The 12986-nt window shown below is 42.0% G+C and overlaps 1 protein-coding gene across 14 annotated transcripts in view; it reads right to left on the reverse strand.

Annotated features, from left to right (window-relative positions):
• The window catches only part of LOC137134310 (zinc finger MIZ domain-containing protein 1-like), a 91138-nt gene that overhangs the window by 15453 nt on the left and 62699 nt on the right, over positions 1-12986 (reverse strand). For 9 of the 14 annotated variants that reach the window (XR_010915423.1, XM_067519057.1, XM_067519021.1 and 6 more), the window contains 2 exons: positions 11696-11809; positions 8538-8643 (listed from right to left, as the gene is read on the reverse strand). Coding sequence is in view for 8 of the 14 variants with exons in the window: in XM_067519057.1 (XP_067375158.1) it covers positions 8538-8643; positions 11696-11809 (220 nt within the window). In the remaining 6 variants the exon portion in view is untranslated. Of the gene's footprint in view, positions 1-2910; positions 3301-3480; positions 3617-4034; positions 4167-8537; positions 8644-11695; positions 11810-12986 lie in introns of those variants that run through there. The other 5 variants (XM_067519066.1, XM_067519076.1, XM_067519104.1 and 2 more) reach the window with 4 other exon arrangements.

Consider the following 12986-nt stretch of genomic DNA (forward strand, 5'->3'; position numbering starts at 1 on the left):
GTGAAAAAGTATTTCTAACAACTTCAAATAGTCATACATGACTCAGATATGGAGCTACTATAAAAATCTAGTGCTTGGGTGCAGAATGTGCTTTTCCAGCCACATTTAAAGCACCGTAATATGGTTTAAATAAATCTTTTTACATGAATAAAAAAATAAATAAGCATACAGGTGAAAATAAGCATTCACCGGCTTAATCTCCTTTCATTCACAGCAAAGTTTCTAACTAACAAATATTTTTGCGATTGATTTATCTGAATAATATTTGACTACGTGAAAAAAAAACAAAAATGTCACACTTTTCTAAAGCGCACCATCTATAAATAGCTTGTTCATTTACTTTTTTCTTTTGTTTAAAAAACCCCAAAGGAATTGCTGATTAATTTTCACTTTACTATTGTACTAACTGTTGTTGTTGTAGCTCACTCTACATGATGTTCTCTTTAGTGCATCCAGTGATGCCAGTGCACTACAGGTTTATTTTTAGCACTTTTGTTATGACAGGGGTTATGGTATTGACCTAGAAGTTTGACCTACATCCGAGGTGGGGAAGGAAATTCAGGTGTCCCTTGTATCTGCGTCAGATGCTGTGTGATTCAGCAAGTCCTGCTGAAAGTCCTAAGCCTAGGGTCATGATCATCAGTATCAGAGAACTCTCACAACACTCACAATGTTTGTACATATGCGCACACGCCCATTATCAACATCTGAGTCAGACATGCTGTGCGGTGAATATGCACAGTCCCACTCAAGGGCATGTCAATGTAAACAGGGAAATACACTAGCACACTAGTATGTGGACACAAGCATATGCACCAAAATTAAATAAAAATGTAAATGTGGAAATTTAGGTGTGTGTTGGTGAGTAAACACACAGTCTGTGTCTGAGCTTTGTGGAAATGTACTTATACAGTAAAGTGCCTCGCACAGCTAGGAAGAACATCAGAAAAGATCATGCTTTGAATGAGCTGTTTCTATCAGACATGTGTAGCTCCCCACTACTGGAGGGGAACTAGTAAATATCACATGCCTAATTATAACCAGACATGCTACTTGTCTCAACTTTCACAATGCGTCTTTTATCTCGCACTTTTGTTTCTTCAATTAAATCATTAAGGTGAAAACACAATCAAGAATTCTGATATTTTCTGGAGCGGGTGTGTCACAGTATGACACTGTGATTGAAATCCATACTGTGGTCCTTGTGGATCAGCCACGAGAAAGTGTTAAAACACCTCGAGCGAAGCACTGAACAGATTGGGAAATGATTAACGAGACCAAAGTATTTCCTGAAACACATCCTGCAAGTATACTGTATTGCTTAGGGCACTGAGAGCACCACCCTTACGCTCTTATCAGTTCTTGACATCAGTTTGTCCTACCACAAATTCCTTTCTTAACTCCCAACTCTACTTTACTTGGCCACTTGCTTTCAGTGGGAAGAGGAAGCGATGTCAAGCAAGGCAATGATTCACAGAAAAAGCAGAAACAATCTGCAAAAACAAACGTGGGCCACACATGTACAGTCTAAAGTCAAATGTCATGAATGAGTCACTAACTAGCCTGATGGGAAGTGCTCAGGCTGCAGTCACAAGAGTTCACTAAAGAGTGTACAATAAGTAATACAAACAAAGCGCAGGAGCCAGTGAGACAGGAGGAAGGCCTGAGGGGCAGAGCGGCTGCATGTGGCTGTGAGGTTGAGGATGCAGTCGGTTTCAGCGGTTTACACCCTGCTCAGGCTAACAGGAAGTGCTGCAGCACAACAACAGTTGGCTGGAAGCCGTGTTGTGTTACAGTAATTTCTACACAGGTCAATGGAAGATTGTGTTATTAGTTGAAAGATCCATTGGCCAATTAAGCTGTCACGTTTAAGGTTACATTAAACACTGACTAAATAACCTGCAGCATAATCTTACTTTTATTGCCTCACTGCCCTTTACTCATTCATGTGAAGGAAGTGGTGTTTTCCTTCATGAGACACCATTGACAATAGGTGGTACACTGAATGCCTTTGAAATTAAAAGTCGGCCTTTGTGGGCATTGTCTTTCTGTGAGCACACTCCAATTCCTACTCTTCCTTCTCTCCCAATGAGTGGACAGTCAGGCAGCCTTCAAACACAGGTCAACAACTTAAAAAAAAAAAAACCCAATGGAGAAGTGGTTCATCTTCTCTTGACAAACACACACACACACACACACACACACACACACACACACACACACACACAACTGTGCTATTAACATCCAGGCTTAGTCACCAAGACTCACAAAATTACTACATCAAGGACAACAGTGTCTGGAAAATGTGTGTGTAATGCCAAATAAGCTAAATGCAAATTGACCAAACTATTCTAGTTGTTTTTTTGTGTTGGTGAAGTCTAAAAACTCCTATATCCTTAACTCAAACTCTGCGCATTGCCATTAATTAATTTCAAAATAACTTATTAAAGATGTAAAGATATATTTATAAACTTAAAAATAATGACCCACAAAGCCAGAAAAAAGTTAAAAAGTAACAATGAAATTGTACTATGAATGCATGATGTGCACTCTGCATGCAGACAAAACCCATTCTGAATAACTCTGACAGAACAGCATGTAGGTCAACTTGTGGTCAGCTGATCTGTTCTGATCTTGTCTGGTGCGAGCGAACAGTGCAGAGGAGTACTCACAGAGCTACAACTGTGCCAACAGTGTCAAAACACCCGAAATCATTGCTCTCAATTTAAACTAAGAGAGAGTAGATACTACTAAACTAATTCTGCCACAGTTATTGCACCATCTTCATCTTGCACCTGCTCAATTGGCCCTGATCCTGCCCCATGCATGCATACATAGTCAAACAATATTCGAAATAGCTAGTGTGCAGAGACACATGAGGACAGCAGACACACACATTTACACACTTACCCAGAGCCAAGCAGAGTCCCTGCACATCTCATCTCATTCCCTTCATAGTGCAGAGAAAAGACTCAAGTGTCACAAATGCTCCTGTTCCCGCAGAGGCCAATGGCAACCCTCAAAGCTTTTGCTGCTTCCAAGCCTCCTGCCCGTGCGTTATCACTCTCACTCTCTGCACATATCCCTTACTCTGCTCACTCTTTATTACTTCCCCTCTCCACTCCTGTCTTTCTCTCTTTTTACCATCACTCTCTTCTTCCTCCCTTGCTCTCTGATCTGTCTTTTTCTCTTGTCCAGCATCGGCACAATGCACATCAATTATTCAGAGGCAGTCTCCCGGTTTCTCTGGCTTATCCAATCAGAGAGGGGCTCTGCACTAATGGGCTCCTGCTGTACCTGCTACCGGCTCCAACACACTCTCGAGACAACAGGGTAGGGAGGGAGGGAAAGTGGGAGGGAGAGAAATAGACAGAGGGAACAGAGGAGACAGCCCAGGAGGAGGGAGGAATGAGAAGAAAAGATAGAGAAAGCATGACAAGGGGAGAGATAGATAAGGCAAGATATTCCAGTACTTCTCACCTTTGTTGTGAGGTGCTCTTATTGATGTTATTCAGCATAGTTTGTCTAGCGTTTCATTGCTGTTAGACAGTGCACACTTAACACACGCGAACACATGCATAGTCCAGCAGTGTGACTGCCACTCTGACTACACTCAGACTACAAACTTGCATAAGTGGGTGGAGCTTATTATGTTATACAGGATGGCTGGAAGCCAATGCATGAAAGAGGAAGTGAGAGAAAAAAAAGTTCAAGATGTAAAGAGCAATCTAAGAGAGACAGGGTAAGTAATCAGCCTTTTTAAAGAGGGGGCTCCTGCCTGCAGGACAATCTAACCTGACAACGCCCCCTGTCTTCTTCAGAAACCACTTTGCAAATCCGACTAACAAGACACATCAGAGACAAGCAGAATATCTGAGTGCAGCTGAATCAAAGCAGACGCAGGGTGAGGGTGAATCTGAGTTCATCTTCTCTTCCCTTGCTCCGAACATAACCCAGCATGGCAAAAAACTATCTGGAAGAATGTCTGAATGAACAGGACAGACCTAATATGTCACTGTTCTTTCTTTCCTTACCTAAATGTTGAGCTGAAGAGCGGGGAAACCCACTAGCCTTGTGACAGCAAGGAAGTAGTCCTTTGTGAGGCTTTTGTGTGACAGACACACTCAGTCATCAACAGTTTTACAAATACCCCACGCAGAATTGAGACATGCACAACGGAGGCATTGTTGGGCAGAAATATAACTTGAAAAGGGTGTGTCAAAAGCCCCTGGGGGATGATGTGTGGGGGAGGGTGGGGTGGTGGTGGTGGTGGTGGTGGTGGTTGAGTCCTGAGGTGCTAGTGCCAGATCAGTCAGCCTTGAACAAAAGGGGGATTTAAAGCATTTGCTCATCCAGTTTTTGACAAGAACAAAGTCTGCTGTGTTTGGAGTACAACTGCGCTGTTGGCTTAGCTGGGATATTACCAAAATTAATTTACTTGCAACTGTGTAAACCAAACCAATTAAGCAGCAAGTGATAGAGGACCCAATCAGCCAGAGGCAGTAACTGCAGCTACCCTCATAAGTATTTCCCCGTGAGCTTAATAGTTACAGAAGTTCTGAAGGTAGTTTGGGTTTGCAAAGGGGTTTCATCATCTGAAGCGAACCGCTGGAGAGTGTCAGAGGAAAAGCCCGCCTGCTAAAAATAAATCCCGTTTCCTGTTAATAATTCAGTGCGCTGCTCTTACTCAGCAGTAATTAAATATAAAAGTCTGTAAGGTTGATTGGGTCAGTAACAAAAGATCCCTACACCTTCCTCTAGTTCTAAACACACAGCTTAAAGATGGAAAGAAAGATGTTGTGAGAAAATCAATCAAGTAAAAGTAAAGTGAGACAAGTAACGGAAGACTTGTTGTCCAAAGGAAAAGGACGCACTTCTTGCAAATTATGTGCCGGTAAAGTGTGTTTTTGTGACCTCTGCTTGTGCTTGTGTCTGTTTTTCTCAGGACAGAGAGTGAGTTGCAGCCACACCCTGGAAGTTTTCTGTCACTGTTGACACATCAGAGAGGCTGTTTTCTTGATGTGTAACAGCAGATCGCCTGCGAGCATGCTCTGCCGATTGACCGAGTGCTGACAATTCTGCAGTTCTGCCGAGACTATTTCTTTTGAATGTCAGATGTGAAGTGGGTGGGGGAATTCTCCAACCATCCAAAACAAAGCTTAGCTCTTTTCATCACATTTCCCCAGCTGATTTTCACACACTCCTTCTTGATCAGCTGAAAAGGGTGAAATACTCGAACACGTGAAAATACACAATTACCCCTTGTGTACATAGAAGAGATCTGTAAAATCAGCTCCTCTTGAACTAAAACAGAAAGTATTTACTAGTATAGTTCAACCTGCTGTGTGAATTCTGAAATTATGTGATCCCAACATAAATAATTCAGTGATGATTTCTTGAGCAAAACAGAGGAAGAACAAGCAGCAACTTGTGTCTGATTTAAACATTAGAGTCAGGTTTGAAAAATCACTGCAGTAATTCCAGGGAGCAGCTACCTTTAATCCAGAGCATGTCATGTCATGTTGAAAACATAAAATACACTCAAACAATCTGAGTCACAGTTAAGATTTACTTTCATTTAATTAAAATATAACAGGAGATGATATTATTATAAAACAACAAAGTGCTGGTGACAGAGTAGCAAATTCATTGAGTAAAGACCCTGGATAGATTATGTGGCTAATCTGATTTGTCATCTGCTGAACTTTGCAGTAGTCCATTGGGCCAGAATCTGTGTTTGTGGGACAGCAGCACACCTATTATCTTATGAACCTCTCAGCTGGATGTCTGCTTGTAGTACACTAGACAATACTATGAGAAAATTATAAAGTCGATAAGTTTTGTAAATGCACAAATTATCAGTGTAATGTGTGTGGCTACATAAACCTGGAAGTTGCTCTTCTCTCTCTAGCTGCTAGTATGTGAACAGCCTTAAAGCTGTGTATCTTCACTTGCTCAGAGAGTTAACAGTGCTAATGCTAGCTCGCCTAACAGCAGATAAGTCTCTTCACTGGCTGATTCCAGATTAGAGCAACACTCTAATCCTCCAGGCCTAACTGCAGGGTCACAATCTCCAGACAGCTCATCAGCAGGAGCCTGGTATAGCTGAAAATCTTTCTACTTCACTTGACAGGTCTCATTGCAACACTTTTATATTGGGATAAGTGAAACTTCAGACATTTGTGGTTTGTGCAAGGGATCTCTTACTTGGAGCACCGGCTGACAAACACAGGCAAAAAACATTGTAAACACACGACCTTGCTATAAATCTTAGTTGGAAAATGTTCTTTTTTTTAAACTCTAGTAGCCTCTCTGGCCTCTCTCTTCAAAAAAACATTCATCAAAAGATGAATAGTAATTAATAGTAATTATCTTTCTGGAAGTGATTAATTTCTAGTAAGTTGTTTGCCTAAACCACGATGCATTTAAATGCACTCTGCAGCAATTAGGGTGTTTTGTGGCTGTAGAGGGACACACACAGCAACTAAAATTTGCAATGAGTCAAGTTGTCAAACTTTGGAAAAAAGTGGAGGTGGAAAAAAGTGGAGGGTAGCAGCAATTGCTTTATCAATCTCCTCTTGAACTGATGCTCTGAAAGAAAGCGTCAGCGTGGTTGCAGTTTTAAGAGTCTGCCTCTTTCCCCTACGGACTCCACAGAGAGCATCACAGACTCCTTGGTCTTCGTCTGGGCTCTCAGGTGTCAGATTTACAGCCATGTCGCCATGCAGGCTCTCAGAAGATACTGCTGAGCGCTGCTCAATTAGACACACATTCATGCATGCACAGACACAAACACACACAATAAAAATTAACAAAAAGCCCATAAAGACATAATGCTCACATTGCAGTAAAAACTAAACCTTTGCATCTTTTTGCTTGCCTTGTACCTCACTTGTACGTCGCTTTGGATAAAAGTGTCTGCTAAATGACTAAATGTAAATGTAAATGTAAATGTTGATGTATTTGTGTTTGCATGCATGTATCTCTGACTTCAAGTGAGCGTCACGTCTCCAACACCGCCCTCCCGTTTCCTTTCTCAGACAGATGTCCTTGTAAAGGAGGTAAGACGGATGCTCAGTGAGTAAGATCTGCCCTGAGTCACATCTGCCTCCCACCCCGACAGCCGGCCTGCTGCCGCATTTGATGACTGGCCACCTCATATCTTCCATCCCTCCCCCCACTGCGCACAATTACACTACAGTTCCCATTTGTCTGTGGCGCATAAACAGCTCTTCCTGAAACACAGTGCTGTCTTCTATTAGATCCCAGAACCATCAGCAGGCCTGAAGATGATTCTGACTGTCAGTCGTGCCCAGACGACCAGCCAGTCCGAGCCATGCCTGGACAACAATCACATTATCCCAACACAGGAACACAGACAGAGAGAAATACAGCAATCAATAATGTACGCTGACGTCTGTCTGCCCACTTCAGTTCCTCACAACAAGACACTTCCAACCACAACTGAAAGAGAAAATACTACTTGAGCAAATGTTTAAACCATATAAGAAAAAATAAATAAATAACCTACAGAAACTGATAAATTCCTGCCTTCTGCATATTCAGTCGCAACAGCTCATGCAGGGAATTATGGGATAAGATTTGAGAGTCCTGCAGCCAGTACTGTAGCTGCACTTCCTGTTTTGAAATACTGATGTGCTTAGCTTGTCAGAAAAACAAAGACAGTTTAAACAAAATATTTGACTCTCACTACTCCCACTTATGTAACTGCCAAACAAAGGTTTATGTGATATCTGTTGCTGGCTATGGCTTTGTCAGTTCTCTGGTAAGCGTAGTGGACCAGCACACATCAGCGGCACCTCTCCAGTCATCCATCTCTTTCTCTCTCTCTGTTCTCCCACCTCTGAATGTTTCACTTTGACAAATGTACAAGAACAAGGCTGCTCCTACAGAATTGTGGGAGGCAGAGAGGGGAAGTATGTATCGGGGAAAATTGGATTTGATAGATAAATGTCTGAGGAAAGCATTACTGCTCGCTCTTACTCTCTCTCTCACTTTGTCAGTGTGCATGAAGATAGCACATAAGAATGTGGGTTTGTGTGGAAAGACTGTTGAGTAGACTGTTGTTGTGAGGATACCACCCGGACAGCTCATCTCAATAGCACATTAATGTTTAATGGGAACTAAAAATATCTGACATTCTAATGCTCTATGGGCTTTTTGTGCGATGTTTGTGGTCACAGATGTTTGAAAAAAAAATTCCAATCGTCACATTCATGGTAACTCCACCAGACACTTTTGTTTCTTTTAAGGTTCCAACAAGAACAAAATAAGTTGCAAATTGAAATGTATATTAGCATAATTATGAGATTCTCTGTCTTGCCAAGAAAACATCATAAAAGTGCTGAAAACATTATAAGCAGCTTCTCAACACATAATTAAATGAAAAAGTGAATAATTGCAGCGTGAAGAACAATGAGGATTGTTTAATCCATTGTCGTGCAAATCAACAGCAGTAAATGAGATGATGTATGAGCATGTTTCAACTGGCATTTTAGTAAAGCAGTGGGCCTTACCTGCAGACTTGGGAGTGAATTTGTCCCTGTTGGCAGCACACACAGCCAGCAACCTGTAGCCCAGGTCCAAGTCGAACCCCTGCTGAGCAGCAACACGACTCACCACCTAGAAAAAAGAACTATAGGTTATGAGTGTGATTGCCGTCTTTCAGACAGCATTTTAGTAATTATTACATAATTTTTGTTACTGCAGTAAAAGCTTAATGCAGATGTAGCAAATTGTGAAGATAAGAAAGTGAGCCAGGGTGAGGAGAGCCACCAATTACCCAACAAGAATCCTTAATATACTGTTTCTATACAGTTGAGTGAGAAAGCTTGTATCCTCTGTTTGAAAATGGCAAAAAGAATAAAGCAAACAGTATTTTTCATCATGTTGTTAATTGCACATTCAGCTGGATTATCTTCAGAAGTAACACAAATGACCAAGAGGCGCATTAAAAAACAAAGTTATGGTAAAAATAATAAAAATCTGTGCAAAAGTTTGCATCCCCATTGGTAATCACACTAACTGGAGATCTATCCACTTGCAAATTTTATCTTTAAGTATTGTTTTCATGATTATTAACTGGATGGATACACAATTACCAGGTCAATCCACTAATGACTTCAGCTTTCTGAGGCAACACGAATGCTAAATATACAGTACTGTTAGCCAAAGTTAAAGCATCTCAATCAGTCCCCTTTGTGAACTGTGTTAATATTTTGACCAACACACACGCATGCACGCGACACAAACACACACACACACACATGCAGAGTAAAATTAAAGTGGAGTAAGCTGGACAACACTGATGACTGAATCAACCTCTAAGAGAAGTGACAGAGCCAAACCACAGTCACTCTGCAGAATGAGCTGTGTCTGTAAAAGGTTATCCTCAAACCAGACCGCTCTGGCCAGATCATGTCTCTGAACCAAACTGTGCCGGTTTAATTACGCAATCAGGAAAGTGAAAAAATAACAGAGCTTGCGGTCTCTTGCTGTTGTTAATAACAGTTAACGTCCGGCTTAACTGACTGATTTTACTGAATGATGTTTCAAATGTCCGTGTAGAAAATGTGTAAAAGCAATATGTTTGTGTCTGCTAGGTGAACAAAAAATTTCAAGCTCTTGTTTTTGTTCCACTTTTGAGACTTCAACTTGACTTCAAAAACATTTACATGACATGAAGCAGGAACCCCTCAGATTTTAATGTAAAGGGGACACTGAGTGACGTTAAACAGGACTCGCGAGGGGAGTAAATCATTATTAGAGGGGAAACCCCTTTGCTTTTATCTGCCAACAGATGACATCTCCTCTGCTCCCTCTGACCTCAAAACACTCATTCTCATTAACAAGGTCAGATGGGCTGCCTTTTAGAGAGCCAACAGAACAGCCAGCAGTGATCATAAAGTGCCTCTGTCACAGGTAATATAACCACTTAAAAGCTGAATAAAATCTACTAAAACATGTGTCAATAAATAGGGTTTATTTGATTGTTTTAAATGAAGAGTAAAACACAATTTTTTTCAACGCAGGAAACGCAAGGATATAATAACAGGGGTAAATACTTTTCATTGTAATCTACTTATCCCTATATTATGCAGTTCCGAGAAGCTGTTGAATCATCTTGTCAATCATTTCCTTTCCTGCGTAGCTGAGTCTGCCCTACCGTTTGTTCAAGGCAGGCAGCCAGCTACAGAGGCTTGCATAGATTCAACACGGATTTAACAGTGTTTCACCTCATAAGCCTTTTTCAGCTTAATCTCCCTCTGAGGATGTACATCCAGACCCATATTCCTGTCAATATGAAAACAGCGCTGTAAGAGTTGCTGGAGTGTTACTGGGTCAGCCATTTTGCTGTTTATCTATTTGCTGCAGAAACAAAGAAAGAATCTGATTTGCAGTTTATTTTTGCTTCTTGCTGAAATGGCTGTATATGAAAAACAGCACCTATAGTGAACTACGTGGGTGATGTCGGCATGCAGTGGCTTTACCCATGCTGTGAACACAATGCAGTATGTATAAAGAAACCAAATAACAAGAATTTGTCAAGCAGACAGAGTGAACAGTACTGCACTGACACCTCTCTTATATCTTTTGATGGTTCTGGAGACACCGTGGGTGTATGCATGACTTCTACATGTACAACATGCCAGAGGGGGCTGTAGTCTCCACATGAAGCACACACTCACTACAACCAATCTCATGAGCAATGACTGAGAAGATGTCCAGTCATCTTTACATTTCAGCTGCGCGCACTGATACATAACCAGTGAGGTAACGTCACGAAGACAAAATCCTTGAAAGAATGCATGGGCTTGTTGCCTGCTGTAATTCTCCAGATGATAAGCCGTTTGCTCTGAGTCTCATGGAGCAATTTAGTTGATGGAAACAGCCCCATGCTGAGAGGGATCTCAGTGGTGGGCTTCATTGCATTGCTCTTTATGAGCCTTTAAGAGGCTTTTATTGTGATTTACACATTAATGAGCATTTATCTGTTTGCTCACGCTACCAATTCAGCTAGGGACAATGTGATCTTGGTGATAAATGCGTGAAACTTCTAATTCAAAGATCTAAAGCTCCCTTTTATGTGTGTGTGTTTGTGTGTGTGTGTGTGTGTGTGAGTGAGTTAGTGTTGTTTTTTCACACACCTGGTGCAAGCCAGCTGTATTGTGCTGTATCTAGATCGCTGAGTGGTAGTTGGTGAACTGAAAAGCGAAAGCCAGAGGTGACTGGCTACCCAGTGGTGCTCAAGTGTTTTTTGTGTGTTTGTGTGTGTGTGTGTGTGTGTGTGTGTGTGTGTGTGTGTGTGTGTGTGTGTGTGTGTGTGTGTGCACAAAATGAAGAGAAGCAGTGGGTGGCAAGGACTTTAACCTTTGTTTCTGGCCCCTGAAGGCCGGCCTTGGGTAGCTGCTGGATACAAAACTGGTGCGAATAGGTGGCTACTAACAGTTTTAACAAGCATTTGTATAGTACTGAGTAAAATATAAACCAATTGTCAATTGTTACAGTGTACATAACAGAAATCAAGTTTCAGCTGTTGTACAGTGTAGGTAAAAGTAGCCTCCCAAGTGGATACAGCGATCACTTTGTTTAAGGATCTAATTATTGTTTTACTCACTTCTCCTAAAAAAGTACCTGAAAAACTCAACAAAAGCCATAATTTGTGTTTGCGTACCGTCAGACATCCCATGAGACTTTGCTCGAAAGGTCGCTGGAAGGCCCGGGGATCTCCACACCAGTCCAGCAGCTCTGTGGCTGCAGAGTGGAAGTTGGCCGGGTTCTGTAAGTGCTGTGCAAACACAGCGAAAAGAGACAGCCATTAGAAACAAAGGAAAATAATGAGCGTTTTTTTTTTTCACATTAAATACAAATTGGAAAAACACTGAAACCAAGTAGTTTTGCAGCCTTGTGCTCTCCCTCCAAACTGCCTTGATTTAATGTCTTGTGTTTCTGCACAACCCTGTGAGGACCTTGACTCCTTCCAGTGTACGCCCACTCAGAGCTCTGCTGCACTGTGGGAAGAAGATCACACCCATATCAACAATGATGCCAGTGTTTCTTGTTAATCTCTCTTGGCAACACCCAGTCCTCACCACCATGACCCACACAGCAACCAAGTCTTTCCCTCCAATCCTTCTTCTGTCTCTTCCCCTCATTCGTTGCCTCTTTTCGGATTGTAACAGAGCCTCGGCACCAGAAGTCCACTGACTGGCTTGGCTGTGCACAAAGAAAACAACCTTGGTTCTGGCAGCTATGTGTGCAGACTCAATACGCACGGTTGGTGTGTTGTCTAATCTCTTTCAGTCTCTGTCTATCTTGGTTGTTCACTGAGGCCTGAAACAGTTGAGTCTTTTCTTCCCAGTGTCTGAAGGCTACTCAGGCTGGCAGGACACAATAAGCGGTTTTAAAATTGGGCTCCCTTTCTTCACGGCTCAGGAGGTTAATAGCTCTGAAACCACACAGAGCTGCAGCTTGTTCAGTCGGCGAGATTGAGCCCACTTGAAAGCATTTATTATTCTCATCTGGAGCTGAAGCATCTTGTTTTGTGTGTTCTTGCAAAGAGGGTAGAACTATTGTCTTTAGGGGGCAGCAGAGGTGAGTGTATTTGAAAGGGCAGCTTTTTGGCGGTGTGTGACAAAAGGCCTCTTAGCTGCGTACACGGCCTTATGTGTCAGGCCCGGAACCCGCCCACAGAGAAAATCTATGAGGGGTTCCCAGTGATATCATGAGCTTCAAGAGAGACCTTGAGTGACTCATCTTTTGTGATGTGAAGATTAGCGATTAGCGATAGAGTTAGCCGTGGATTCTCTCACTGGTTTGACGGATGATAAGGAGAAGCAGGGAGAGTGAGAGAAAGTGAGAGATGCTCTTGTTGAGTGAGAGGGAGGAGAAGAGCTTGCTCTAGATGAGTGATATAATCTGGCATTATTGCTGCTTGATGGGAGGCGTATCAGCCTCCAGCACGA

This window comes from Channa argus, chromosome 1 (assembly GCF_033026475.1).
Source record: "Channa argus isolate prfri chromosome 1, Channa argus male v1.0, whole genome shotgun sequence".
In the NCBI taxonomy this organism is placed as follows: domain Eukaryota; kingdom Metazoa; phylum Chordata; class Actinopteri; order Anabantiformes; family Channidae; genus Channa; species Channa argus.